This window comes from Trematomus bernacchii, unplaced genomic scaffold (genome assembly GCF_902827165.1).
Source record: "Trematomus bernacchii unplaced genomic scaffold, fTreBer1.1, whole genome shotgun sequence".
Classification (NCBI taxonomy): domain Eukaryota; kingdom Metazoa; phylum Chordata; class Actinopteri; order Perciformes; family Nototheniidae; genus Trematomus; species Trematomus bernacchii.
The window spans coordinates 6,715,862-6,743,606 of NW_022987648.1; the positions used below are offsets into that span (position 1 = coordinate 6,715,862).

The following is a 27,745-nucleotide window of genomic DNA, read 5'->3' on the forward strand; positions in this document are numbered from 1 at the left end:
TTTGCATTGGCTTGTCTGAGGCAGGCGCTATGCTACTTACAACAAGCCTTTTCCTCTTAGCTTATCAAGGCATTGAATAAAGCTCAAAATTATAGGGCCAATGTTTTGTTGGGATCAACATTGGGTAAGTGCTGTCTGTGTGGTTGTTGGTTTCCAAAGATTGATGTTGACTTTCATTGTGTTTTGTTCCTTGAAAACAGCTTCTGTGGGTGAGCGTAAGCATAGGGATTATTGTCATGGCCGCACCTTGCAACAACATAAGAAAACATATCCAAAACATCATGCTAACACAATTAAAGTAACCTGAACTTTTACACAACACTTTAGAATACACCTCTATCAGTGGTGGTTCTAGAACATTTTACAAGAGGTCATGCCAGGGTGGCATGGGAGGGCGGACAGTACGTGGTATTTTATACTGTATATATAACCTATTTATTGTTAAATCATGCCCTAACACAAGTGTTCTTAATGCAAGAGAAACAAGGTGTTCAGACAAACAAACTAACATATAGTATAAAACCCTAGAATTCTGTTTACTGTAAGTACAGTAAAAGTACTTAGTTATAATTAAGTACACAAATGACATTACCCATCTCTTAAGAGAGCTAAAGGTGACCTGTGCAGCAACACATTTCAATACATATTTGTCAATACTAAGAGCTGCTAGATTGAGCTGCTGTAATGGAATATGTATGCAAGGAGAATAAGAACATACCATGTGGTCCAGCTGGAGTCTCATCTGCCTCCTGATCCCTGCCTCTGTCCCTCTTTCTGACACTTCATCTTTATTCCTCACATACATGTCTTCTTCTTCACGAATGTCTTCATCTCCTCCTCTTCCTCCTGCTCTGACCCTCCTGGTCTCTTCAGTGAACTCTCTTTTCCTTTTCCTCTTTCTGTTCATCCTGATCACTTGATAGGCCTATGTCTTTTTGTTGTTGTTCAATCACTCCAGCTACTCTGGCCTGCAAGAGTCTACTTGTGAAAAGCACTGGTACAAATGCTTGTATAACTTTACACGTTAGGGCCATGTAGCTAATAAGTAGCATAGCCTATAATAAATATAAAATCAGAAAGTATTTATCAAACACACACAGGCAGCTGTGTTTAGACCCAGTTTGACGGTAAAGGATGTATCCTGGTTTAATTTAGCTGGCCTCATTGTTGTGATGTGTAATTTACGTGGATTTAATAGTACCGCTAGTTTAGCAAATAAAGTGATCGATCTCCCAGCTGCCGCTGTCTGTGTAGTATTTTGTAACGTAACGTCCCAAACAGCGATCGTCTGTTAAACGCTATCGATTCAAATGGCAGCGTTTTATTAATATTTTGTTTCAAGCTCTCGTCCTTAGTAAAAACAAAACTAGTGGAAGGGGAAATGCTCCCAAGGGAAGCTGATCCACCTTCAGGTGCTGGGACAGCTCGCTCCCTCTCTGCAGCGGTGTGAGCCGCGGTCTGTGTGAACGCCGCTCCGCAGTTTAATGCAGGGCCGTAGCTACATTTTGAACGGGCCTAAGACAGGGTTGCCAACTCTCACGCATCTGGCGTGTGACACACGCTTTCACTCTCAATCTCACGCTCTCACGCTGCCCAAACTATTCTCACGCCAAAAACAAGAATACCGAAGACTAGAAACGGTTTTGAAAACTTTTGTCACGTAGTGATCGTCTTCTCAATAGAACATCTTTGCTAATGTCTTCTGGCCAATCAGAATCACGATAACGGCGTGGTGTTGTTGCAGGAAGTCCCGACGGAGAACACTTTTGCGGTAGTACATCTCTATACATCGATACAACATTACGTGTTGATAGAAATCAACACGTAATGAAATAAGACCCCACGGTTTGATGATTGATAGGTGTGTGGGCTGTCTTTCATTTTGACACACAGAACAATGGGGGCTATCCACCACAATGTAAAGTAATTCACACAGCCTCTTCCCTCTTCTCTCTGTGAGGAGCAGCAGGTTCAGCTTTCAGAACAAAGTAACAAAAAACTAAAATGGCATTCATTTTTTTAAATATGTCGTGTAGTAATAGATTTATTTATTTTTCTTCTCAAGAGAGTACCAGAATGTGTATTTTATGTTAATATTTAAAAATTCTCCTGGGGGAGAATCCCCCAGACCCGACTGCAGGGGTTGGGTTTTCAGCATGTCAACTCTTTCACCTGTGGGGAAATTGCAGGATTGGCTCCAGGTCGCCCTTTGTATTTACTACAAGACAAATGTGCCTTTTTATTTCATACAGTTCAATTTGGATTGAGAGAGACAGGGAAATAATCTAAACCTCACGCGTGGCGTTTCACTGTCGGGGGGAGCGTGTATGTAATTACATTGCAAATACTGACTTGAGCCCCACCACTGTATGGGTTAGCCCTACCATAGATTACCCAACAAAAATACTCTGGAGCCGCAACTGCGGACCCGTATTGCGCATGCGCAGATCTAAGATCCAGTAGAAATGATAAAAAAGTAAAAGTCTGCTGCTATATTATATATATATATATTTGGCAGTTTGGAGTAAGTCTGTAGATTTGTTTGTGTGTGTGTGTTTCATGTATAGGCATCTCACGATAATTAATTTTGTTGGATGCATTTTCCCGGAAATTATTGCGATAAACGATAATATTGTCGGCACCGTTGTATGACCATTTTAGACCACTGACATAATGATAATATATAATAATAATTCAAGTACATCCTTTCAAACTGCTAGTCACATCCTCATGTAAATGGCAATTTATCGAGGTCAGAAAAGTTATCGAGTTCATTTTTATTTATCGTACGATAAGTCAATTACTTGCGACAGGCACACAATAAAACAGTGGAAACAAACATGTTTGACTTTCATTAGTGAATGAAACTGTGTGCCCTTTATAGTCTGTGTCCATTATTGTGTATTTGTATATATTGTATATATATCCTATATGCTAAGGTCCCGCTGCTGACACGATAGCAGTCATTTTGTGTGCATATGTGTAATTAAACCGAATTAAACCCATGATATCAAAATCTCACTCCAGCCAGGTACCCAAAGTTGGCAACCCTGGCCTAAGATGATATTTAAAATGATTCACTTTTAATTAATGAACTGCTTGTTTCGTTGCTTGAGAAGCTTGTGGACATAGTGTAGGTTTGTTTCTACAAGTACAGTTTTAGGGACACAAAAGTTAGGGGGGCAGCTGGGGGGGGCAAGGCTCTACAGTAGATCTGCCCCTGACCTCTATTGAGGATCATCACACAAGGATTCAATTGGTTCTTTTTGCTTTTTATCTTTTGACTTGTCTCTTGACATTTAAATCACCAGGATAGAGCCTTGGCCACAGTCCCTTGAGTCCATTGAATCAGATGGCAGTGGCTGAAAATAGCAAAAGGGAGGGGTTGTTTGGTTGTTTCAGACGCCTGTGAGAAGTGAAATACATCCCAGATGCCCTGTTAGAGTAACATTTTTAACATGTTTGATGGTGCATTACATGCAGAAATAATTTAAATTGGTTCACTTGTGGTCGATTGGTTTATAAATCTTAAACAAAGGATTCTATATTTCAGCAGTGGTGTAAAAGTAAAAATATCACAGTGTAGAAATAAAAGTAAAAGTTTGGTAATCAAAATGTTTCAATTACAAATGTATAAGCAAAATATATTTAAAGTTCCAAAAAAGTAGACATTATGCAGAAAGGCAATTTCCGGAATACTATTTATTATGTCACTGGATTATAATTAGTGATCCATGAATTCATTATTTAAATTCTTATAACTTCATTTACTTTTTGCACTGCCAGGTATCATACATAATATGACGTAGTAATTCAAGGGCAATTTTGTTTTTTATTAATAATACTTACCTATAAAGTAGTGAGTAACATGTGTTTGCAATATTTGCTTCCAAATTGTTGTGGAGTGTGTTTACTTTAGTACAGAACTTGAGTAAAACTACTTCCCACCACTGCAATTGAGCAGCAACAGTCCTTTGATATCCTCTGTGTATAAGATTCCAAGGAAAACTGATTTATGTCATTCACTTCACAAGGTAACCTACCAGACATGTGTTTTTTGGCCAACCCCTTAGTTTGCAATAGTATGTTGGATGGTGTTAAGGTATTTATTGATTGGCATCCTGCTCTACAATGACTGGCTTATTTATCAGCTATTTGACCACCAGCTGGCTCATAACATCCAATCATTTTAAAGCAGCTGGAGAAAGGTGTATACATCATATTGAACTGCACAGCCCCACCTAGTGTCAGCAGAAAGTATTCAAATAATAATTACAAATAAATGCAAACAAATGCAAAAATAATACATCTTAAAATATATTTTACGATCATGTGTAATCATCTGATTCGTCTGTACATTGTCTGTGTTCTTCTAATTAGTGTCTACAGTGTGCCTATTCAGCCGTTTAGAGCGACATGGGTCAAGCCCGGGTCAAGCCCCGATCAAGCCCCTCTCTCTCACTGTCTAATGGCGCATTTCCACCGCAGGCCTCGCTCGACTTAGTACGGTTTTGTTAGGCCTTGTTAGGCCCAGCTCACTTTAATGCTGCGCTTCCATTACAGTTTAGGAACTGGGGTAGTATCTATAGTAACGCAGTATAGGCGGAGCCGTGACGTCATCTTCAGTGAGCACCCCAGAAAAACAACATCAGCCGTTAGCTGTTAGCACTCAAGCTCACAGCTCCTCATATCTGTTCAGAAACTAAACAAAAGTTAAACAAGTACAAACCACAGACTGTCTGTGTCATGGCGAGTACAGTCGCTGGTTTATTTATGTCTGTATAGGCCGTTGTTGTGAGTGTGGACGGTCGGAGCATATATTGAGTTAGCTTAGCCGATCTCCATTTAGACAACGCACATTTTAAAAGGTTCTTCGCCTGCCGTCTGTCTGCAGACTTGTCACAGCATTAATTCATGGTTTTTACTAACCGGTATCAGTATGTTGTTACTTCGGCATCATTTTGAAACGTGTATTACAATTAAATCACGGTCAAATATGTTCATCTTGTAGTTGTAGCCTCCTTGCCAGCGATTCTCTCTCTAGTTTAGCAAACTCAGCCCGACTCAGCCCTGTTTGTTGGCCCCGATAGAACCACAATTTTGTCGGGCCAGAAAAAAGGTGAAAAATTAGCCCCGGGCCGGAACTAGGCATAGTGGAAACGCAACAAAAACGGGCCCGGCACGACACGGCGCGCTTAAACCGCGTGGTGGAAATGCGCCATTAGTGGATGGGTGCTGTAAAAACTACACTGCGCATGCTCAGTCTTTTTCTATTCAATGTGTGCGGCAAAAAAATGATCACCATAGGGGCACTGAGCTGACATACCCACCAAACGTCATCTCATAATTCGGAGCTGATTGGCTGTAAGTACGTGTGCCGCGAAAAGTGTGGTGTGTGAAGAGGAGACGAGAGAGCTGCAGTGACGCGTCCTAAAACCCGGAAGTAAGCTGCGCATGGCTTCCCTCGACAAAAAAGCAATGAGATTTCTCCATAGGATTTTAGAAAATAGCTCGAAATAAGATCTGTGGGAAACGTACCTGTTAGATAAATGCACGTTTACCCTACTTTTATAATTTTCTAATCATAAATCTATCGATTAGATTTATGATTCGACTTTTGAAACTACAAGAAGATAAGGAGGACTTTTACAAAAAAGTAATAGAGATTTTTGTCCAGAAGGATAGCATGGACTTCATCTTCAAGTCAAGGTAAGACCACCATTTTATTGAAAATGGGATCTTACTAAGAGAGAAAAATCCAATATTTAAATGATAAAATTACATTTTTTGGGTATCCTCTTGTCTGTTTAAAATTAATCGAAGCATCAGACTAAAAAAGCTTTTGAAAATAATATAATATTTTGATTTAGGTCAAAATATAATATTTGTAAACCTGAAGAGTCAGTGCCAGTGCCTCACCAGCCATGAACCTCACTGCAGAAGCTTATATATAAACATCTACATTTTTTGTGCCCCACCACTTTTGTACATATAAAAACGCCACTGGTCATCTGTTATAAATGAGACATTTCTTGAAGCAAGTGGCTCTTGTATAAGCTGATGGTGGAGCATATCGTTGTCAGTGGAAATTGAGAGTCTGGTGGAAAATGATGGACTGTTGTGTTGTTGTTTACAAGTTAGTTTGAGTGATTGACACAACTGGTATCCCACTGCATTTCTGGAATACGAGAAGAAAGAAAAACAAACCATGATACATATTTTGAAAAAATTAGGGAGTTATTTAGACAGATTTCACAAGACTGAGACTCTTTGGCAATCATTTCCCCAACACTGGAAAACAAATAAGAAGTCACACTGAGCGAACGTTAGGGTTGATGATGGTTTTTCAGCAATAGTTTTGACTCGTTCAGAATTATCCAATACATTTGTACCATTTACGCTATGTGACCAATGCATTTGCTTTGTTTTGTACCACACCTCTTCATTAGGAGGATGACATAGCTTTGGAAAAACCACAACACAAAGAGTTCACTCTAAATCACAAGACCTTAGTTGTTTGCTCATAGTTCTGGCCGTGTTAAAGCAATCTAAAACTGGTATTTAATACCATTCTTTAACTTTCTCTTTAAGTTCTGAGACATCCTCTCTCCCCTCTGTGGAGTCTGAGGAGTTAAAGACACACTGTGAAGCTCTTTTGTACACATTCACAGGAGGAGGAGGAGGAGGAGGAGGAGGAGGAGGAGGAGGAGGAGGAGGAGGAGGAGAATGTCAGTGTGGGGCTGTGCATGCTGCTGCTCAGCACAGACACTTTCTGAGTGTTATTTGGTGAATCTAAGTTCATCATTTATTCTCAGCATGAGGCTGCTGATGCTTTTTTCCAAACTGTGATATCTGTTGAAGGGTTCAGCGTGACACCTTTGTCCAGCCTGCTTTTCTTTAAAGAAGAAAAGCTGTCACAAATTGACGTCTTCCATGACATGTGAGTAGCATTCTCAGAGAACCAGAAACTTGATTTGTCTTTATGGGGCAATGTACTAAATTACTTATTGGCATCAGGTTGTCTATTATCCAAACACTTGGCCTCTTTGTGTTTTATGTGTTAGCCTGTTTTTACTGATTGAACCACGCTCACATGGACAGTACTTTGAGGTTTAATCTCATACAGTTACTTGTTTCCACTACTGATGAGAAAGTTTGACACATTGCAGTCTCAAGGGCTTTTTAGTGGTTTTATGTGGGATTCCGATTTATAACTACTAGGCTCTATTTCTGTAGTTTTGACCATAATTCCCATGTGTAATAATACTAGCATTCTACCTACCAAGTTAATTGCTAAGCATCCTCCAGGCACTTCACACTTAAAAACTATGATATTGTCACACACACATTCAGTTTTACTTCCTGGTTCATCTGTGGTCAACTTCATTTTATAAATGTAGTATGCCTCCGGATCTCGATAAATAATGTCTAAAACTACAAAAATAAGTGTTTAATAAATCACCATTATCATTAAAATGTGCATAAAGTCTTTTGAACTCTGTGAAATTAAGTTTTCAGGCACTGTCTCTTGTCTCCTTGATGTCTCTATGTAAGCTTATTTTTCAGTTACTGTTTACCCACGGTCCAAAAAGCATTTCCCTGTGTCGGGAAGAAGCAGCCAAGGTGTGTGTGTGTGTGTGTGTGTGTGTGTGTGTGTGTGTGTGTGTGTGTGTGTGTGTGTGTGTGTGTGTGTGTGTGTGTGTGTGTGTGTGTGTGTGTGTGTGTGTGTGTGTGTGTGTGTGTGTGTGTGTGTGTGTGTGTGTGTGTGTGTGTGTGTGTGTGTGTGTGTGTGTGTGTGTGTGTGTGTGTGTGTGTGTGTGTGTGTGTGTGTGTGTGTGTGTGTGTGTGTGTGTGTGTGTGTGTGTGTGTGTGTGTGTGTGTGTGTGTGTGTGCGCGCGCGTGCGTGCGTGCGTGCGTGTGTGTGTGTGTTGTTTGGCACTTTCTCTGCAGGAGGTTAATGCTTCCTCTTTGATCCCGTACACATTAATCAGAGGGAGTTGTCTGTGTTCCAGTCCCACAGCCGTAACTTATCCAACAGAAAGGATGAGTTGGCCATGCTTGACCTCTTGGGCACAGACTATTTGTTGTTACATTCCTGTAGCAAGACAGTGGCGTTCACATGAGTAAAGTCAAAGTTAAGTCTGTATTTGTGTTCCCTCAGAGCAGCAGACAGGGTGGGGTTTGGTTGTGTTTGGTGAGGAGTTACATAATCTTGGTGGAGATCGATGTTGATGCAACAGAAGGATATCACTGCTGTGGATGTTTTCGCCCAACGGATGACTGGGATTCCAATGGTGCGTTGGCCAGGGAGTAGTTCAAGAGCTGGGTGCGCAGTAAATTACCACGGACAACAGTGAAATAAAGACGTTAGTAACTCTAGATATACGCTCTGTTGAATGATGACACTTTGAATTATTCCTGTTCATTAGGAATTTGACTTCTCTTGGTTTGTCAGCTATCCTTAGCTCAAAATAATAATCTATATACTAATCTGAAGATCCTCAACTCAATGTGTCTATGGCCATCTGGTCTTTTCATGCCCAAGTACAATTGTCAACAAATTGTAGTCTGTATAATTTGAGGCTTGAATTGATATGGTAGAGATATGGTATGGTACGATATGAAGGGATATGGTCCAACAACTTACTCAAAGCATCCTGCAATTTATTTGAATCACTTTTTCACTATTTTATGTCTTTTACTTTTATGTTGAGTATATCCTATGTTGCATTGTTGGAGGAGCCTGAGACTGAACATTTTCATAGTCAAAACTATACTGTAGGTATTGTTCTTATGACAAATAAAGCATTTGCATCCTTTGAAACTCTCTTTATTGACCCTCCACAACAAGGAAGTCAGAGTCAGCGACATTTAATCTGGAATTAGCATCTTGCTAATGGGTCCTTCAGCAAGATGAGAGTTTGTTGCGTGAATCCATTCTGCGGATGTTGTTCATTTAGCCATACTGTTCCAGATGAGATGTGTCATGATTAAATGAAAATGAGGTTAACTTGCACATTTCCGTGTGAATTGATTTGAGCTTGAACTCTGGACAGCAGATGTCTGCGTCCCGTGATATCTGATGAGCCAATGCTAAGAGCCAACTCACTTCATAGGAATGTGATCTCATTCAATCAAAGACAGTGTCAGTGGCCGTAGCGTTTCTTCAAGAAGACGCAGAGGTGAAACGTCTGGTCCTTTGTGTTGGCAACAGGCGTCCACACTATCAATCCCTCAGGCTGGTCCCTGGCTTTGGGCTGATTAGATTGCTTTGACTCCAAACTTTGCGCAACTCTGATTGCATAACAGCCAAGACAGAAAAATAGAGGCCTTCTAGAGAAGACTGCATTGGACTCAAGGAGAGAACAAGTGCCTTGTGTTGTGAAGTGTCCCCATTTGGACCCTGTCTGCAGGGACAGAAGCTTTTGCTAGGCGACAGTCACTGGCATGTTGGAAGAGTTTGTGTGCCTCACCAAATATAGTCATATCTTATCAGACAGACTTTTGTTATACACAAATCCATAAAATCGTAATTTCACAGAGAAAAAAATATGGATATGAGGAAATAAATGAGTGGTCTTTCACCCCCTTAACCGCCAGCTTTACTCCAGCTGTTGGCCAGACATCCTCTCCTCCTATTTCTTTTTGTCCTCCCTCCCTCACACAGCTGATCTGGCTGTATTGCCATAGCAGAGCCGTTACTAATCATCATCACTTCCTACAAGCGCTTGTCACAAGATCTTTTACCCAGTATTGATGTGTTTGCACTTTAGAGAGGAGTATCTTTGAAGTCACTTTATCTAATTCAACAGCTCTTGTGGATGAAATATATCACTATGACATTTATTTGTGTGGTAAATTCACTACTATTCAGTTTGCAAGCCGAGCTTTTGTAGCTTAACTGCTGTTATGCAGTCACCTCAAGTAAACTGGGAGTGTTTCCAGCAGACAGTCAAACATCCGTACGTATTTCTCTATCAGGTTGCTTATTGTACTTGCGTGATGTCATTTGGGATTGCATAAGCATCGTAACTAGTCCCCCTAACCCCTCTCTAAGCAGACAGTAGGAATCAAGACATTTGAAAAAACAAGTAGGGAAACAAAGAGCAAGTGTTGTACTTTCTTCATCAGGCACCGAGCTCTCGTTACGGGCGTGTTATTGGCCCGGTGTATCCTCCTGCATGGGTCACTCAGCGTACCGAATAGACCCCTCCTGAGCCAAGGGGTGGATGGACACGGGAAATTAGCTTTACAAGAAAAAGGGACGAAGCATGAACTCCAAGTCTTTCATTTAGGCTCCATTGGGGACACTGGCCTCTCCCGCTTTGTTATTATCTTTCTTTTTATAGAGAGTTCTATTCATGCACCATCCTTTCCTGGTCTTTGTCATAACACTGTTTTCTTAGCTTCACATGAAACATTGAAAACAGTCTTATAATAGCCATTATACTGCTAGTAACATCAAGAGATAGACACCAGCCAATTCCAATTCTATAAATTGTGCATCTTAAATGTGCTTAGGATTAATTTAGCCCCTGATAGCTGTACATAGGGTATTCATGTGTTCCATTTAATATATAGCCATGTCCCTACAATTATAATCTCTGCAAGTGTTTTTCCATTCTTGGTTATCTTTTAGGCCTTTGCTGGCAGGTGCAAAGAAATGACGAGTGACGCAATGTGCAGGCCAACAGGGAGACTAAACGGCAGTAAAATGAACTTGTTTACAAGACAGATGGCTCCTCCGAATTGGGGGGAAATGGGAGGGAAACCATGAAAAAAGAGGATTGTCTGCACCCAATCTTCCTTTGCGAGCTGATGTCATTAAAAACATATCCCTGTCAAGAAATACTTTAAACAGGCTGGGAAGCTTTGGACCACCACTGCTACTTAAATGTTATTCTTGTACAGAAAGACCACCAGAGGCCTGAGAAATACCTCTTAGATTGAGACAATTAAGTGTTTCTTTTTCCCCTCACGCCCTGATCTTCAAATTCTCTTTCGGCCAATCTGTGAATGTTTTGCATTTGGGACACCCCAAAGTACTAGATCCCATAACTCCCAATAATAATATTGACAGCTCAAGCAAGGATATAGAATTACATTGAAACAGCTCTGATAAGGAGAAGTATCTGGTCAGGAGTAAGACCTGTTCTTGTCGGAGGAATTGACCACAACGTTGATTAGCACAGGAGCTAACAAAAGTTGCTCTGAGAAGGTTCTGCAGAAGCTATTAAGGCTTCGTGCAAATCACGTAGCTCTGTCTTATTTCTTTCCAGACCAAAGCTAACGTGAGCTAGCCAATCAAAGCTTCTCCTCACCTCTAGAGCCAGATAGCTACAGTCAGCTCATCAGACTCTCTCCTCATTTAGCCCTCAAGATTTTCCCTACGCTGCTAACGACCGCTGATGACTTTTCCTGAGGCACAACCTCATCCAGAGTGAAACATAAGGCTCTGCATGACGATCTGTCTGGCTGATATAAAGCACATGGTGTGTGTTCTGTCTATGTCTAAAACTAGCACGTGGTTATGTCCGTGCAAACAATTAGCATAAGATATGTGTGATAGTTATGTCTTTGTAGTTTTGTTTGTTTCAGTAGTATTTGTGCTAAATATAGTCCGGACCTCTGACCAATACTTGCTTCTGAGCACTGCAGTTTAATTCGATACACTTTGATATGAGAGAGACTTTTTTTTAAATTGACTTTAATAATAATAATAATGCATTTTATTTATGGGCGCCTTTCAAAGCTCTCAAGGACACCTTAAAGAGCATAATTAAAAACAAGCAATAAAGAAGGTCAAACAGTAATTCGAGACTTCAAAAACAAAGACTTAAAAACAACAGTCAGTTTAGAGGAATTAAGGTATTGAATACGCCAGTTTCAAAAGGTGGGTTTTCAGGCAGGATTTGAAGGTTGAGAGTGAGTCCATATTGCGGATGTCTTGTGGGAGAGAGTTCCAGAGACGGGGGGCAGAGTGGCTGAAGGCTCTTGACCCCATGGTGGTCAGCAAGGATGTAGAATCACTTTGTGATTGACCTGATATATTTATGGAATGCAAATGATAGCCTACCTGTAGCAATAGGGCAGTGTTGGCCAGTTTAAAGGTGAACAGAACATCACACATTACCTTGGCCTTTGTTTCCCCATTCCTGTCGCCTTTGCACTCACACAAATGGATTCACAGTGATGTATATTTAATGAGCTGCGGGGAAAGTGTTTATTAAGATAGAACGAGTTCCTGTACTTACATCTGACTAAGCACTTTGGCGCTGCTGATGTTGGCAATATCTAAACTGTATTTATACATACTGTGTATCCTTTTAAGCTTCTCCTCTAATGTACTTAGAATTCCCATCCAAATCGAATTGAAGTTCTTGCTTTGTCATCGTTGGCAGTTGGCCTCATTTGGAAGATTATTATTTTGTAACACATCTGAATTGTGTTACAGGGATGCAAATAATTTATTTAATTAAGGATTAATCTGAAAATGACTTTCTAGATTAATAGTTTGGTCATTAACCTTTTAGGAAATCATGAAAATGTCGATCTGAGTTTCAAAGTCAAGTACCTTTAAATATTTTGATTTCTCAGTCCAAACCCAAAAGATATTACATTCAATGTAATACAAAACAGAAAAAAACAGGACATTTCCATATTTGGAAAAATGTCTTAAATAGATTTTCAAAATATTTGGCAATTATTTCTCTTTTAATTCACTTATCGATTATTCAATTTATCGTTCCATTTCTAGATTAAATTGGAATAATAACTGCAGATGAATGACTCTGTATGGAAGACCCCAGAACCTCCTACACCAGTAATGTAATTTCAAGTCAACTATTGCATTGCTTTATTGGAACAGGTCTCTGTTGACTCATTTAACTCATTAATCTATGGTCGATCATTCACAAGGCCACAGTATTACTTTAATAGCTGAGTTTGAGCCCTCTCACAGTACATACATGCTTTGTTTCCAAATCAATACTTCATCCATTAACTTTTGCCAAATATGGCACCAGGCTATACTTACATACTGTAAGACCATCATGTAGAACTTCTGAAGCTCTTCATTCTCTCAGGCTTATGAACATAAACACACTAAGAGCTTTATTTTTGTCAGACTATTAGGGCTTGCAGCAGTTTATACCTCAAGGAACATTCTCAGAACAGGTTTCATCATTGCTTTTCATTAAAGACACGTACCCTCGAGTGTCTTGGAATGCCCATACATACACGAGCTCAGGGTAGCACATGTACGTTGGTGGGGAAACATGCTATTTCTGCTGTGAAGGGGATATTCTGCCACAGGGGTCAGGGCGCTACATTTAAAGATCAAGAGGTCACACAGTTGCACCATCTGGCCTACAGAACCTTAAAATATCTGGCAGCACTTTAGGTCTACCACACAGAGTTCATTTCTGATGAACGTTGTTGTGAGTCTGCAATGATTTTTGTCTGTCTAGACTTTTAACATCTGAGAGAACAGTTTGAACACCTAACCCTAACCCTAAGGCTTTCTAATGGAGAGGAGGTAGCGATGGGTCATTCCAGACTGGTCACACATGGCCCACTCCTCCTGCTGTTGTATAATTGTTCAGGGCGATAGGGTTGAGAGCAGACATTCTCTTCTCTCTAATGTGCCTGGGATCACAGAGCAAGTATTTCCCTCCTGGGGAGTATGTTGAAACTCCCAGACGTGGACACACACACTGAAAGATATCAGACATACATATGCCCTTTCTTATCACCTGAAGGAACACCGTCAGAGGTTATTTGCGGAGGCTTACGTGTGTTCATTTCCACCAAATGAAAACAGAAAGCAGACATAGCATCGCGCACAGAAGCAGTCTCAACATAAATAGTCTGCTTGGCGTAAAAAGTGACAGATTGGATTTCCTGTAGTACAAATGGGGATGCTGTCGTTTGCTCATGGGTCACGTTGCGTCTAAAGTGAAGACATGAGCTAGTGCAAGAGGGCTGGCTGAATCGAGCTTTCATTGGATAGGAGAGAGGGACCAAAGGAAAACAGCTGGCATCATCGCAGTCAGTACCATCATCCTCACGTAAGAATAAAGTGAGAGGCCAGGGGAAGGATGTGAGGGTAGAATTGGTGTGTAAATCTATGAGTTCATTTAGGGAAAACAGTCATCTACAATCATATAACTTCCATTAAATCTGCTCGAGACATGGGGAAATAATAGAAAAGTATTGTGGAGGCCAAAGTCACATGTTTATTGTTATCAACCAAAGTGACGTTTGTGGAATTGTTCTACGTTGTGGTGTGCTATAGTCAAGTGACTGTCCTGCATGCTAATATGAGCAGATGGTAAGGTGATATAAACTCAAATATTTCCAACAGTGGGAAAAAAGGTTGGGTTTTGTGTGCGTATGTTCCATCCAAGCCAACAACTGCTGTAAATGTTCTCCATCTGACTCTATCATTTTTTGTCTTTGCCAGTACAACAATGAGCCTCTCAGATCAGCAGCCCACTCACTTTCTTTTATATTTCTCTTTTTAACCCACTACGCTTTTCTGTTTTCTCCATCTGCCTGCTGCAGGGTGGAGTTTTCTCCTGCTTCCTTGCTCGGAGAGAGCTTGTTAAATGACTGTTGTTGGACCAAGTAACTATTTCCATTACATGTGTGCTTTTGACACCAGTGTGCTAAAAGACGGTCATCTCTGTGTGCTTTTAACATGGAAAGGGCTTATTTCTCCAAATGAGAGTATGCTTTGCAGCCCTTTTTAAAGAACACAAGCCTTAAATACTGTTGCAATTTGTAGACACAATTATTGGAATAAAGGGTCAATAACAATACTCCATTACAAGAACACATCCTGAATTCAAAATGTTAGTAGTAGAAGTACAGCAGTGTTATTAGCTAAAAGGACAACAACAAGTACAAGTTCTCAATATGCAGTACAGTTATTTTCACAGTGTTACATCATCATATAATACATGGAAAAGCATTTGTGGAGCCACTTTTATATACTTTTAATGTATTGGGTTGTGTTTATATATCAGTATTACTCCATGTTATCTCATAAGCATTTCACATGTTTTTAATAGTCACATTACAATATTTGTCTCAAAAATGTAGAGCAGTAGAAGTAGAAAGTAGCATAAAATGTAATACTCAAGTAAAGTATTTAGTAATTATGGCTTATTATTGCTTAAGTATGGTACTTGAGTTATTATACTTTCCACCACTGACATCCAGGAAGTAGGTGTGTTAGGGAGCCAAACCTAAAGGGACTGATGTCATCCTGTCAAACTCTACTTTGGATTTCAATCCGTTCCCCCCCCACCTCTCTCATACACCGTCCAACAGGCTGTAGTGATAGACCTCCCACATACGCACACACAGCCTTTAGACTGCTGCGAGCCACTGACAGCAGCAGTAGCTCTCTGATCCGGCCACACAGCTATTGAGAAGAGGGAGGAGGAGAAGGAACAAAACTAACTCCCCCCAAGCAATCCCCCATGTCCCACCCCGGGGGCTACTCTGCAGGGCTTTTCTCATCTCATGTTGGTTTCCACTGCTCTGTATGGAAGGGCTCTACTCATCTTAGATTGGGACTGTAACATCGTCCACTGCTCTCACAGGTAGGGAATCTGCTGAGGTTTTCTGCTAATATTCTCTTCGGCTACTTTTAGGTAACTTGTTCAAGTGTTGTCAGGCTTTAAGTCAGTAAGCTGTGCGACTAATGATCCTAATTGCTCAAAAGTCACATTTGACTTGAGTGGCAGGGGATTATAAAGGTACTGAAATGGAGAAAGTGAGGGCGGGTTCTTCTTTCACGACTTATGTCTATGTTTATCTTCATGGCTGATGGATAAGTGTGTGTGTGTGTGTGTGTGTGTGTGTGTGTGTGTGTGTGTGTGTGTGTGTGTGTGTGTGTGTGTGTGTGTGTGTGTGTGTGTGTGTGTGTGTGTGTGTGTGTGTGTGTGTGTGTGTGTGTGTGTGTGTGTGTGTGTGTGTGTGTGTGTGTGTGTGTGTGTGTGTGTGTGTGTGTGTGTGTGTGTGTGTGTGTGTGTGTGTGTGTGTGTGTGTGTGTGTGTGTCGCTCAAGTGCACCGAAATGCATCCAGAGCCCCAAACTTGATACTATATAAATGTGTAATGATGACTTGATCTGAAGCCTCTAGTCTTAGCAGCTAACTTGTTTAGGGTACAAAGAATTGACTTGCTCGCAGAATCTGAACGTTTGCATCATGATGCATCAGTTTATTGGATTATTATCTGTTCTTTCATGGGTATTAACAACTTATACTGTGCTCCATAGGCCGTATTTAATTTGGTCTTGATTTACATTATTTAATTATATATTCTGTTCTTGTACATATCCTATATTCTATTGACATGTATATAGACTTTTTGCACTACTTTTTATTTTGTATTTTGTATTCTTGCATTTTATTATACATGTTGCATTGTTGGAGGAGCTCAGGTCAGAAGGATTTCATTGCCATTTCTACACTGTAGCTTTGTGCATATGACAATGAAACCTTTGAATCTTGAATTGAATTTGAATGTACTGCAACTAATACAAACCGACCAAATGGCAAGCAATATTGCTACAGGCCATTATCAGTCTAGACATAGCCATACCATAGTGGTTTTTTCCCACTCGCGGTCCACCAATGCACCAATCGTAAACTCACCAACGGATAAGTAGTAGAAAACATGCGCTGTGTTTGTCTGCAACCAAGAGCCACCAGATTTGTTTCCAACAGTGCAGCCACTAACTAAAGTGCGCCATTCCCTTGGCAAGTTGCCCCGGCCAGCCAAGGAGACCTTGCAGTACCCTGCCTGTGTACGCCCACCAAGCTCCATTACAGAGGCCCGTATTCACTAAAGCCGAGATGGAGATATCTATAAGTTACAGAGACACAGACAGCTTCTTTGTGCAGCTCCTTTCCCAGCGGTAGAATCTGATGTTTTTATCAAGACATGCCTCATCGTGAGTTATGAGTTTTTCTTCTGAACTTTAATGGGCAGTAGAGTAGGAAATCTATGTGACAAGGTATTGTTTTGTTATTGAATGCCTCACCACACAGACGTTTACTAAATAGTGTGTAGGAGTGACTTGAGGGAGTTGTGAGTCTTGAGATGTTAGACATAAATCTGTCTGCATTGATGCACTGTGTTGGTTGTACAGTATCAGAGAATGCAGGACGAAGGGAAGGAAAAAAGTACTTGTGAGTAAGTGTGTGTGTGTGTGTGTTTCAACCTACTTAATGACTCTCAGTATGTTGGGCTTTTGTTTTGCTTTGGGTTTCGAAGGCCAGGAAAAGCCTCCAGGCCTTCCTTAGTAGGTGATGCTGATTTTCCAGTGATGACTAAATTCTTCTGATCGGGGCACCCTACTTCCTCTACACTGGACTTGGGTGTGGTTGTGTGTGAAAGTGTAAAAGCATGAGTGTACACCATGTGCATTTGTGTTCAGTAAAAATAATCTACGTTGCAGCATTCCTTCCGGGTTCATGAGTTAACAAATGTGAAGTTTAATAGTCTGTGGTGTTCATTCAATCATTTATTTTCATCATGATGAAAACAATTAAATCCTCAACTGAATCCTCATTTATTATGCCAGTTTTTCCTCAGGTGGTACAGATTAAACCAATAGGCTTGAGAAGGCAGTGTAAGGCAAGCTGCTGTGATTTCATCGACTTTTCCACAGTGCATGCCACGGACCCTGCTCATTTCCTGAAGCTGGTAGAATAGGTGGATAGAAGCCAGTGTTTCATTTGGCCATGCCCACACAATCCCCCAACACATCTACTTCTCTTTATGATAGTTCCTTATTCTTTTCTTGTTAGTGTTTTGATGAATCATGCATTCTACTATTTAGAGTGAACATTTATTTCAGTTTTTACCAAAGTTCTGTGGCTCTGAAAATACTTGGGCGGTTGTAAATGAAAGGGTTTCGAAAGCGGAATAATTGTTGTATTTGGATTAATCTGATTCTAATGACTCTCTGTCATTCTTTGTTTTAGAACTCATCCACACTGAAGGACCCTTGGATGGCAGCCTCTACGCCAAAGTTCGCAAAAAGGAGTCCGTGGAAGGAACAGTCACAGCGAATGGCCTGCCACCATCTGCGGTGGAACACGCCCTACCTGCGGTTGACCATGCCTTGTCAGTGAGCAGCGACTCAGGAAACTCTACTGCCTCAATCAAAACTGACCGAACTGATGAAGCGGCAGCAGCTCCTCAGGCTTCCACAGTGAGCCAGACACACGTTCCTGTAGGAGAGGAGCTACCCTTGGTCCATCAACAAGAACCACCTGCACAACAACCAATCAGTCCCCAGGAGAAGCAGGAGCTCGAGCAGCTGCTGAGTGGCCTGGAGGGGCCCATGCACCGACAGGGCTACCTGTCCCTGCCGGCTTCCACGGTTGGAGGCATGCTTCACCTGGTGCCTGCCCAGGTCCATGTCAACGGGCACGGTAGCATTGACCGTGAGACAGACATTTTGGACGATGACATGCCTACCAGTCAGGAGGGACACACTGTGGACAGTCTGGGGACGTTCTCCTCCACAGATGGCAGGGTTACACCAGCTGATCTTTACTACCAGCCTGAGCCAATTGTCAATGGCCAGGAGCATGTGCCGTACCTGGAGCGCAGTGCCCCAGAAAAGCCTCTAGAAACTACCATACCCCAAAAATCCGCCACTCTGACCCAAAGTGAGTCCGCCCCATCCTCGGGTTATTACACGGCTAAGCAGAACGGCAATGTGTTCCACTCTCAGTCGTTTGGAGCAGAGCAAAACTCTTTGCCTCAAGCTCCAGCCCGCACCACCAGTAGCAGGGATGCCGTCCAGCGCGGGCTCAACGTTTGGCAGCAGTTTGGTGTAACGGAGGAGCCCGTTACTGAAGGACTCACCTTCAGTCAACCTCCTTCTACAGTGGTGATGTCCAGCCACCACAGCCTCCCACAATTCCCTAACCACCAGAGCGCTTCCCAGCATGAAATTGAGGAATCTATTGAAACCCTTAATCTCCTCATGATGGACCTGCAACCAGGCCGTACGCTGGTGCCAAAGTCCCAAAGTGCTCCACTGCAGGAAAACTGTGTTGTAGTGACCACCCAGCCGTCCTTCTCCCAGAGCCAACCCAGGCCCTCCACACAGGCTGACTCAGCCATTCATAGCCACTTTTCTGGCCCCATGTCCAGCCTGGCCAGCCACTCGTCCCCGGGTCAGATGTCCCCTGGGAAGCCGAGGACGCCGGAGCCTGCTCCTGTCCAGGGATCTCTGAGTTACTCATCTGAAAGGGATGTAACAAGTCCTCCCTCACTAGCCTACCCCACTGTAGCTGGTCACATCCAGCTCAAGCCCATCAGCAACTATCCACCAAGCACACTGTCCCAGTCTGCGGAGGTCACTGAGCCCCAGAGGAGCCCCAGTGCCGCCTCAGCATCACCCCAGCCAACAGACAGTGAGCAGGATCAAGTTTTCAACGTTGAAGGTCTGGTGGCCCAAAGAGTGGCAGGTAAGATCCAACATTAATGAATTTAATCTATGTATGACCTTTTATTTAAAGAAAGAAGTATATGTCATCCAGCAGCAGGTTGCGTCTTTATATGTTTTTACGTGATTTCTCAGATTCATATAGTCTGCCAGGAATGGTAACATGTTTGCCCGAGGCAAAATACATCTTAAAATCCAATATTTCCACAGACGCTGCACTGTTCACTGTCCCAGCTTTTTAGGTGAGGGCATTGACCTTGGCCTACAGTATATTTAACAAAGAAGAATTATCTGAGAATATAGTGGCACAGTCTTTGGGAATATTGGATATAATCCTTGGTTTGCCCTTTCGCAATGCTTTAATAAAACAAGAAGCTGCTGCTGCTGCTCTAAAACAGATTCAAATGTTTTTATTACATTTTTTGAGTTTTCGTTAGAATGTAACTGAAATATGTTATTACCTTTGACTTAAACTTTTTTTTCATGTCATAATAATGGTATTAAGCTGTTTAATTATAATTCTACGTGCAATTTGTGCAATACTTTTCTCAGGTATGTGTGACTCCTCTGCTTTAAAACGAGCCATGTATCATTTTGATTGTACAGCCAATCTGTTGTCCAACATTTTTGAGGCCTTGCACAAAACAGAATTTTGGCTGGAGCCTATCACATTATAATTATCTACATATGGTTATTATTTACATTATCCAGTAGAGACAACAGTGTGACCCTACGTTGCTGAATACTAAATGCCAAATCATTGTACTAGGTATTATTCATTATACCAGTTGTATGTAATATTTGTATTGTGGCAGAAAATGTAGAACAGAACATGTACTGAGTGTAATGTACACACTGTACACACGTCTTTCCGAAAACACTGCTCTGTCCTTATCTCATTTCCTGAATGTCACCTCATCAGCCCCAATCCCTCAGGCTCAAACAGGAAGTGCTCTCTGCAGTCCAGCAGGTTGACTGTCCCTAGATAAGCACATCAGACATCCTGCAGGGCAGCAAGAAAGTCAACACAAAACAGAGCCCTCAGATAACGAACGGCAGAAAGAGCTTTTATGGAACAAACAATACGGTCAACTTCACATTACAGCCAATTCAATGTAAATATTCACATTACGAAATACATGCTAGTTTAACACCATTAGGAGTGAGAAGTGTAGGGATTTGTTGTTGTGTTGGACTGATTTCTACTTCCTGTATCAATTGAATTCCTCCTATTCCATGATTTATTCCAAGTATTTAAGACAATAGTGTTTTACTTCTATTGTGAAAGTCCTAGATTGGGCGTACACGTCAACCCTCAAAGATTGAAACTTTCGTATGAATTGTCTTGAAATCATGGGAACATCTCAGTTTCTATTCACAGGCGGGCCTTGTCTCGCTTGTTTCCTTTTTCCTTTAGTTTTGTCATCATCATTCTTCTCTCTCTCATCATCCTTCATCTGTTTACCCAGAGTACTCGGCTCGTGTCCAAAGTGTCATCCCCAGCATGACCTCTCCTCAGTCTGAGCACCGCCGCTCTCACTCCTTCTCGGGTTTGTTTCTCCCATCCTGTCTGAAGGAACACTTAAAAACCAAAAAGGAGAGGTCCTTTTTCAAGTGTTCCTTCCAGTAGTCAAGTCTGTATCTGTTTTTGCCTTGGAGTGCGGTGTGGTTTGCCTTGAATCATTTCTCATTTCATATTAACAATTGAATGCCCTATCCTAAGCTACACGTTTGTTTCGGTTTTAACTTCCTCTTTTTCTCATTAACACACTTTTTTTCTGTCATTGGGTTTGCACAGCAGCATCTTTATCATTATCAAACTAACCAATGATTCCCCTCTGCATACATACTCACCCTTCTCTCCTGTTTGCTCTGAGTAACAGTTTTTTACCTCAAGGTTAGTGAAAAAAAAACCAATGTTAAGGTTTCACAAGAACGAGACAGGGGAGGCACAAAGGAAGCTCTGTCCCTTGCCAGGAGAGTGTATGTCACAAGATCCAAGTTGCCAAACTCAGGAACAATACAGAGGCCAGGATACACTGGCTTCATTCAATGTGCCTTTTTTCACTCACTGTACTGTTTTTGAAGATTTACAAAGCCAGACAAAGGACACGGAATCCAGGAAAAGGACCACAGTCCTAGTTGGAAACTTCACTAAAACAGTATGTGTCCGCTGGGAGACGGCAACCACAATGCAGACAGGATTGTTCTGTTTAGGGCCCTCGAGTGTCGGGGGCCAGCATGGCCTCTTTACCGCAGACGGACATATCGTTTTCAGTGATGCAACTCAAAGTCAATGTTACAGAATAGAACTCGGGCTGCAAAGTTGGAATGAAGGTGACGTTTCTTGTTCTATAAATACAATTCACTGCAATTCCTTTAAAAAAAATGAAACGCCACATTAAGACTTTCAAACCAAAACCTGTTAATGATCTGATCTTACCAGGAACCTCTTTTCTTACCTTAACTGACCCTTTTTATAGTTGCAGGTGTGCACATTTGGACACTGTGGTTTCCCTCCCTTAAAATAAAAAGGATCACCTATCAAATTTATGTTTTTGGAATCAACCCTGCTTATCCTCATGATGACTGGATTTTAAATAGCTTAGAAATATCAGACCTTGAGAATCTCCAGCGATCCCAGCTGGAAACCATTAGCGCCGTCACTAAGGCAACGGCGCAGTGTTTGACTGCTGCTGAGCAATGCATCGTGGGTACATCTGGTTCTCAGTTCATAGCCTCGGCACGTTGGTGGGTGTGTTTCTGTTTGGGTGTGTTGACTGCATGCTTTGCAAAGATGTCAGTTCCAGGATTTATTAACCATCACCCTGCCAACACCAAGACATTTGGAGATGGAGATAAATCAAGCGTCATAACAGATGGCATGATTGGCTCTTATGTATCGTTGATTTATTTCTAAAATGTAAAAACAAAACATCTACATACAGTATAGGTATATATATAATACGTACATTGATTCCCAATGAAATATAACCTAATAATGGTAATACAAAACACAAAGACATTTTGAGAGAGTTAAACCTTTTAACTGGATTTCTTTTAGATAGATTGGCAATGGCAGCTAACATCAATTCCTGAGTATTGGAATTTTCACAGCTGCTATCAATAACCCTTTTCCTCAGAGATATGTGGCCAGGTTTTTACACCCTCACTTCAAAGTAAGGTTGAGTGAAGGGCATATCAATATTTTCAAATAGTTATTATCGTCAGGCTTGTAGGGTATGCCTTAACTGACATTAGCCTTAAGTCACATTTTAAAGGGGCCCTTTTATGCTTTTGTTGGTTTTCCCTTTCCTTTGGTTTCTCTCCCCCCCTTACCTGAAACCCCTCCATTGGACTCCTTTGTTTACTTCTGTAACAAAACGACATCAGCGCGTAACACTCAGGCTTCTATTGGCTAGCGCTCTAACACATTGTACGTAATAGGCTAAGGGTCGGGAAATCTCTAAGCGTTTAACCAATCACAGCAGAGCCAGCTAGCTAACCAATCAGAGCAGACTGGGCTCTGGTTTCAGACAGAGGGTGAAAAGAGGTGCTGCAGCACAGGCAGTATGAGAAAAGTAAAGAGCTTTTTGAACATTAAAGCATGGAGACAGTAGAGTGTCACAGTAGAGACACAAAATATAAATATGGACCTGAAAATGAGCATGAGAGGGCCTCATTAATAAACATACTATTCAACCATCTCTTTCAGTAACAGAATTTAAACAATAAGAACAAAGTAACACTACGAAAGAAACACTGGGTAAACCTCCTCAGTGCAAACAACAACTCAGAATGTATTACTCCAATATTCCCACGCTTTCTTATCCCTATTGTAATTTCCTTTCTTTTCCCAATAACCTTCATCTTGTTCCAAAGCACAGAGCAGCCAGTGATATTTCACATTGGCCGTGCAGCTTTGGCCAGCATTTCATTCTTTTTACCTTTAGCCGCCAGTCAATGGCATCGCATATTAGCATAAAACTCCTAACTCAAATCCTGTTTGTTTTATGCTGGAAGCTTCCTCACTCTCAGTGCAAACCAGATTAACTGAAATGAGCTTACTGGCTGCTCTGAGGTTCTGCCAGATTTGGCCACATCGACACATTAGATAAGAAAAATACAGCAGTCTATCAGAAAGTGGGGTGAGAACATTTTCGTCCTGTTGTTCCAGAAATGAGTTGCTTTGTTTCCACTCATGGTAGAAGGTGGTAACATTACTTTATGTAACATACCTCCAAGGACAAGGTTACTTTGAAACACAATAGTTTGTTTGTTTTACTGGAAATATCATAGAATGGGTTTATCTATGAATTTGATCATTTGTTTTATTTTTGCGACTTAATGGCTTCCGTGTGCTAATCCTTCATTAACCTTGTGTGTGCATGTTGCGTTGAAAAGTACCACAGCCTTCAGCCTTGGCCTGTGCAGTGAGCATTCACAGCGGCTGAGAACCATTAACCTGTGATGACGGGGATGGCAGCTGGAGGAGAGCAGTCTGATGGAGCAGAGTTGATCAAATGTTGCTGAATTGTAACACTCACTTCTTATCTCAGGAGTCCAGGCCCGTACGGTGTCTGTAGACGAGCCTGCCACCCTGCCCCGCCAACGCAACACCAGCGAGGGCCACTACCACAACGGCCCTGATGAAGACCCCTCCCCCGACGTCCCGCTGCGGTCCCCCGTCCGCTGTGTTTCTCCTGAGTTTGTCAACGCCTTAGCGATGAACCCCGGAGGACGACCCAAGGAGGTAAAGAACTTTGATTTTCTAAAATGTTTCCCACGTTATTTTCTTTTTGTGTTAACATGTGTTCTCGTTCCACTCCTCAGAGACACATGCACAGCTACCGCGAGGCCTTCGAAGAGATGGACGGTGGCCCCATCAGTCCTACACCCTTTGTTGGTGGTGAGGTGTTTCCCCAAACCCCTGCCTTCCCCATCTCACCGCAAACCCCTTACTTCAACCTGTGTAAGTCCCCCCTCCGGCTGACAGGCGGCACTGTGGAGCTCAGGCTTAGTTACCGTAGATATTCAAAGATTGGTATGAGTTATATGAAATCCTACGAAAAGCTTTGATTTCACAATGGTATCATTCTCATTTGGAGACTAGTCTTGATGGTTGTGTACCTACATTCATTTTCTTTTGGCTTATGAAGTAACTTTATCAACTTGTGAATTTATCTTTTTTAGGTGGAAACTCAGAGATGTTCATGTTATTGAGACTTCTCTGTAGGAAAAGTCTTGAGGTGTAAAAGATTCCTTTGTGGTTTCAGAGTCTTGGCAGTCGTTCATCGTACTTTATCTTGACGTACAGTTAGTCCTTTCTTTATGTACCTCATTAAGTACCACATATTCCAAGCAGTGAAGAAATATTTCCACTATTACCTCATCTCAATCTAACTTTCATTTCATTTGGATTGTGAATAGGCTGGATTTCAAATTATGGTTGGTTCATTAAAATGCCTTAGTGGCCAGTCTTGTAAGGAATGAAAGATAATATTTGTTAATGAGATTATTTATAGTCATTTTTCATTAGGTGTAAATTGTATAAAACAAAAGAGATAATTTTTAAAGTCAAAATGTAGCTTATTGATCACGTTTAATCTTCATCTCTCTTTTGAATCAAACATTCACAAGTTGATCTCCACAGAAATACCAATTCAAACCCCCAGTCCCCCTCTTAGTCTTACATGCGCCCCACAGCTGAACAAGAGTCATGTATAAGGTTACGCCTCATTGGCCAACTCTACCAGTGACTTCATCCCTCTGCCTATCCCCCCCAGGGCACACCCATAAAAAGAAGTCATAAATCCTCAAACTATATTTTTAACACTCGCTCTGTGGCGTAACAGCACTACTTCCCCTCAAAGTGGGAACATTGTTCACGCAGTCACACTGAGCAGTCTGTTTTTCTCCGATTAGGATCTTGAATCTTGAACAGATTGAGATCAAATGATTGCATTTAGATAAGCATTTTTCGATTGTTTGTATGGACCTCAAAACCAACATATTTTTCCCAATAAGGATTGGTCATGCAGAAATGGTCAAAATGTGTTAAAAGTGCATGGTTAGCTAAGTGATTAGTGAACACTTCACAAGATGTACTTCTGATTCCACGTGATCTTGAGTAGTGGGTCTCTCAACTCACACTCCCTAGTGTTCACTTAGTCTGCCCGACACCCCCCACAACTTAATGTGGGGCATCTACGTTGCAAGTACAAAGAATTAATTGGGATTCTTTGGTAAGTGGATGATGCACGTCTCTCTTCCGGAGTTCCTCTGTCCCACAACATCAGCCAAATGGATCCCTCATCCCCCCCTCAATGCCCCTCCCCCTATCACGTATCACAGGTCTGCACCGCTTTGGCATGCAAACACCATGAGAGCAGCACCAGCAACACAACAGACACACAGTAGGACATATAAGTAAACAACCTGCCAGTTGCTCGTATACATAAATAACCCCAACTTTAATGAATTGTTTATTAGCCTCAGTGTCAAAACACAGACACAAACACTCAAACACATAAAGCACAGGGACATGCTTCCAGTTTTGCAGCTGCTGCTCTCTGTGTTGTTGTCATCTGTGTTTGAGTTCCTGTTGCTGCCTTGATCCAACACAACCAGCACCCTGCCTGCACCCCCCCCCCCCCCCTCCTCCCCCCCAGCAGTCTCAATTTGCCAGCCATGATTGTCGTGCTAGCAATTTGTGTATGTTGTCATACGAGGTTTTAAAGTAGTAGTTTTAAATGACTAAGAATAGAAGAGAAGACTAGAGGTGAGAGACGGATCCATTAAGTGTCTTCATTAAACACATTCACAGTTTGTCATTATCAAATCTATTTATTGAATCAAACCTGAGACTCTTGTGGTAACATAATGTACTGTTGTAGCAGAGTCTGTGTTCTTCCAGGGACAGTAATCATTCTGTGGCAACATTTGATTTAAAATAGGAAAAAAAGGTTTTGCCCAGTGCAACATAAGTTTTGTCTGGATCATCTTGCAATGGTTTCTTTTAATTTTGGGACCAAGTGAAAAAATAGATGATACAGTGTTTGTTTTTATAATCATTTTGGCCACAAGAGGCTGTAGTGTCATAAACCCAGGGGATACAACTATTTAGATCAGACTCAGAAAATAAATTGTCAAAATGTTGTTTTGATCTCTAACCTCTCAGGACTTATAGTACCTAGGCTACTGCTTATGCAGAACTAAAACGTAATGTTTTAATGTGAATGTCTGAGAAGTACAACATCCATTTTCCTGTAACATGACAGGTGACTGGGTGGTCAAATACTTTTCATTCAGTTTGACCCAGCTCTGCTTCGATCCAAGCTCGACACACACCTTATTCTACTGTTGGGAGAGTGAGGTGGTGTCACAGTGTGATAATCACATGCATGTTTTGCCCCTCCATCAGAGCATGAGCACACTGAACATGATGCTCCTGAGTGTGGAGCTGTGTTGATGCTGTATTGTCCTGACAGCTGTCTACCTCTGCATTATTAGGTTTATTTCCCCAAAATAAACTGAAAAATAACTGTTAATTGAGTAAACAGGTAGCAGCTGTCAGGACGTCAGAGATGTGTGATGCTGTGTGCTGATAAGTCTTCTCTTCTCTTCAGGTCGGTCCCCTCCTGGTCTCGCCAAAACTCCTCTGTCCGCGCTGGGCTTGAAGCCCCACAACCCTGCAGACATCCTCCTCCATCAAACAGGCTCAGGTTGGTTATAACTCTCACTTTATTAGAGTCACACTAACTAAATCCAAGAAGTCACTGTTTTAACTACAACAAATGATAGAGCCAGGGGCAAAAAACATCAGATTTTCAGAGAGTTGAAAAATACAAAAATGAGGGATTAAAGTGGTGAATTTACTTCAGGGTGTCCGTGGGGTCTTAAAAAGTATTAAAAGTTGATAAATCAATTTAGCGAAAATTAAGGCTATTTCAAAGTATTAAACGGCATTTTCCAAGGTATTACATTTTGTAGCTTGTTTTCAATAAGTATATAAATTGTCCAAAGAGGTTGTATTCTACAGTGTGCCTGAATGTAATCATTGCGTAGGTGTGTAGTGTGATTCTGTGTAGTTTATTTATGGCATCCCGTTGGATTTGACGTCATCTGAACAGGACATCGCACGCTCACTGCTTGATAGCGCGTGAAGGCCTGTTTACGCCGGTTGTTAAACAACATCGTTATGGGGAAATGCAAGTTTGCGTCCAAATGGTTGGAAGATAAGGAGGAAGGACAATCAATACTG

General features: G+C 41.6%; 1 protein-coding gene across 6 annotated transcripts in view; it reads left to right on the top strand.

Moving 5' to 3' along the window:
• Window positions 1-27,745, top strand: part of tns1b (tensin 1b) — a 217,699-nt gene that overhangs the window by 174,678 nt on the left and 15,276 nt on the right. For 5 of the 6 annotated variants that reach the window (XM_034134700.1, XM_034134705.1, XM_034134701.1 and 2 more), the window contains 5 exons: window positions 18,005-19,504; window positions 20,952-21,032; window positions 24,042-24,235; window positions 24,316-24,454; window positions 27,111-27,206. In XM_034134700.1, the coding sequence (XP_033990591.1) occupies window positions 18,005-19,504; window positions 20,952-21,032; window positions 24,042-24,235; window positions 24,316-24,454; window positions 27,111-27,206 (2,010 nt within the window). The remainder of the gene's footprint in view (window positions 1-18,004; window positions 19,505-20,951; window positions 21,033-24,041; window positions 24,236-24,315; window positions 24,455-27,110; window positions 27,207-27,745) is intronic. The other variant, XM_034134702.1, reaches the window with a different exon arrangement.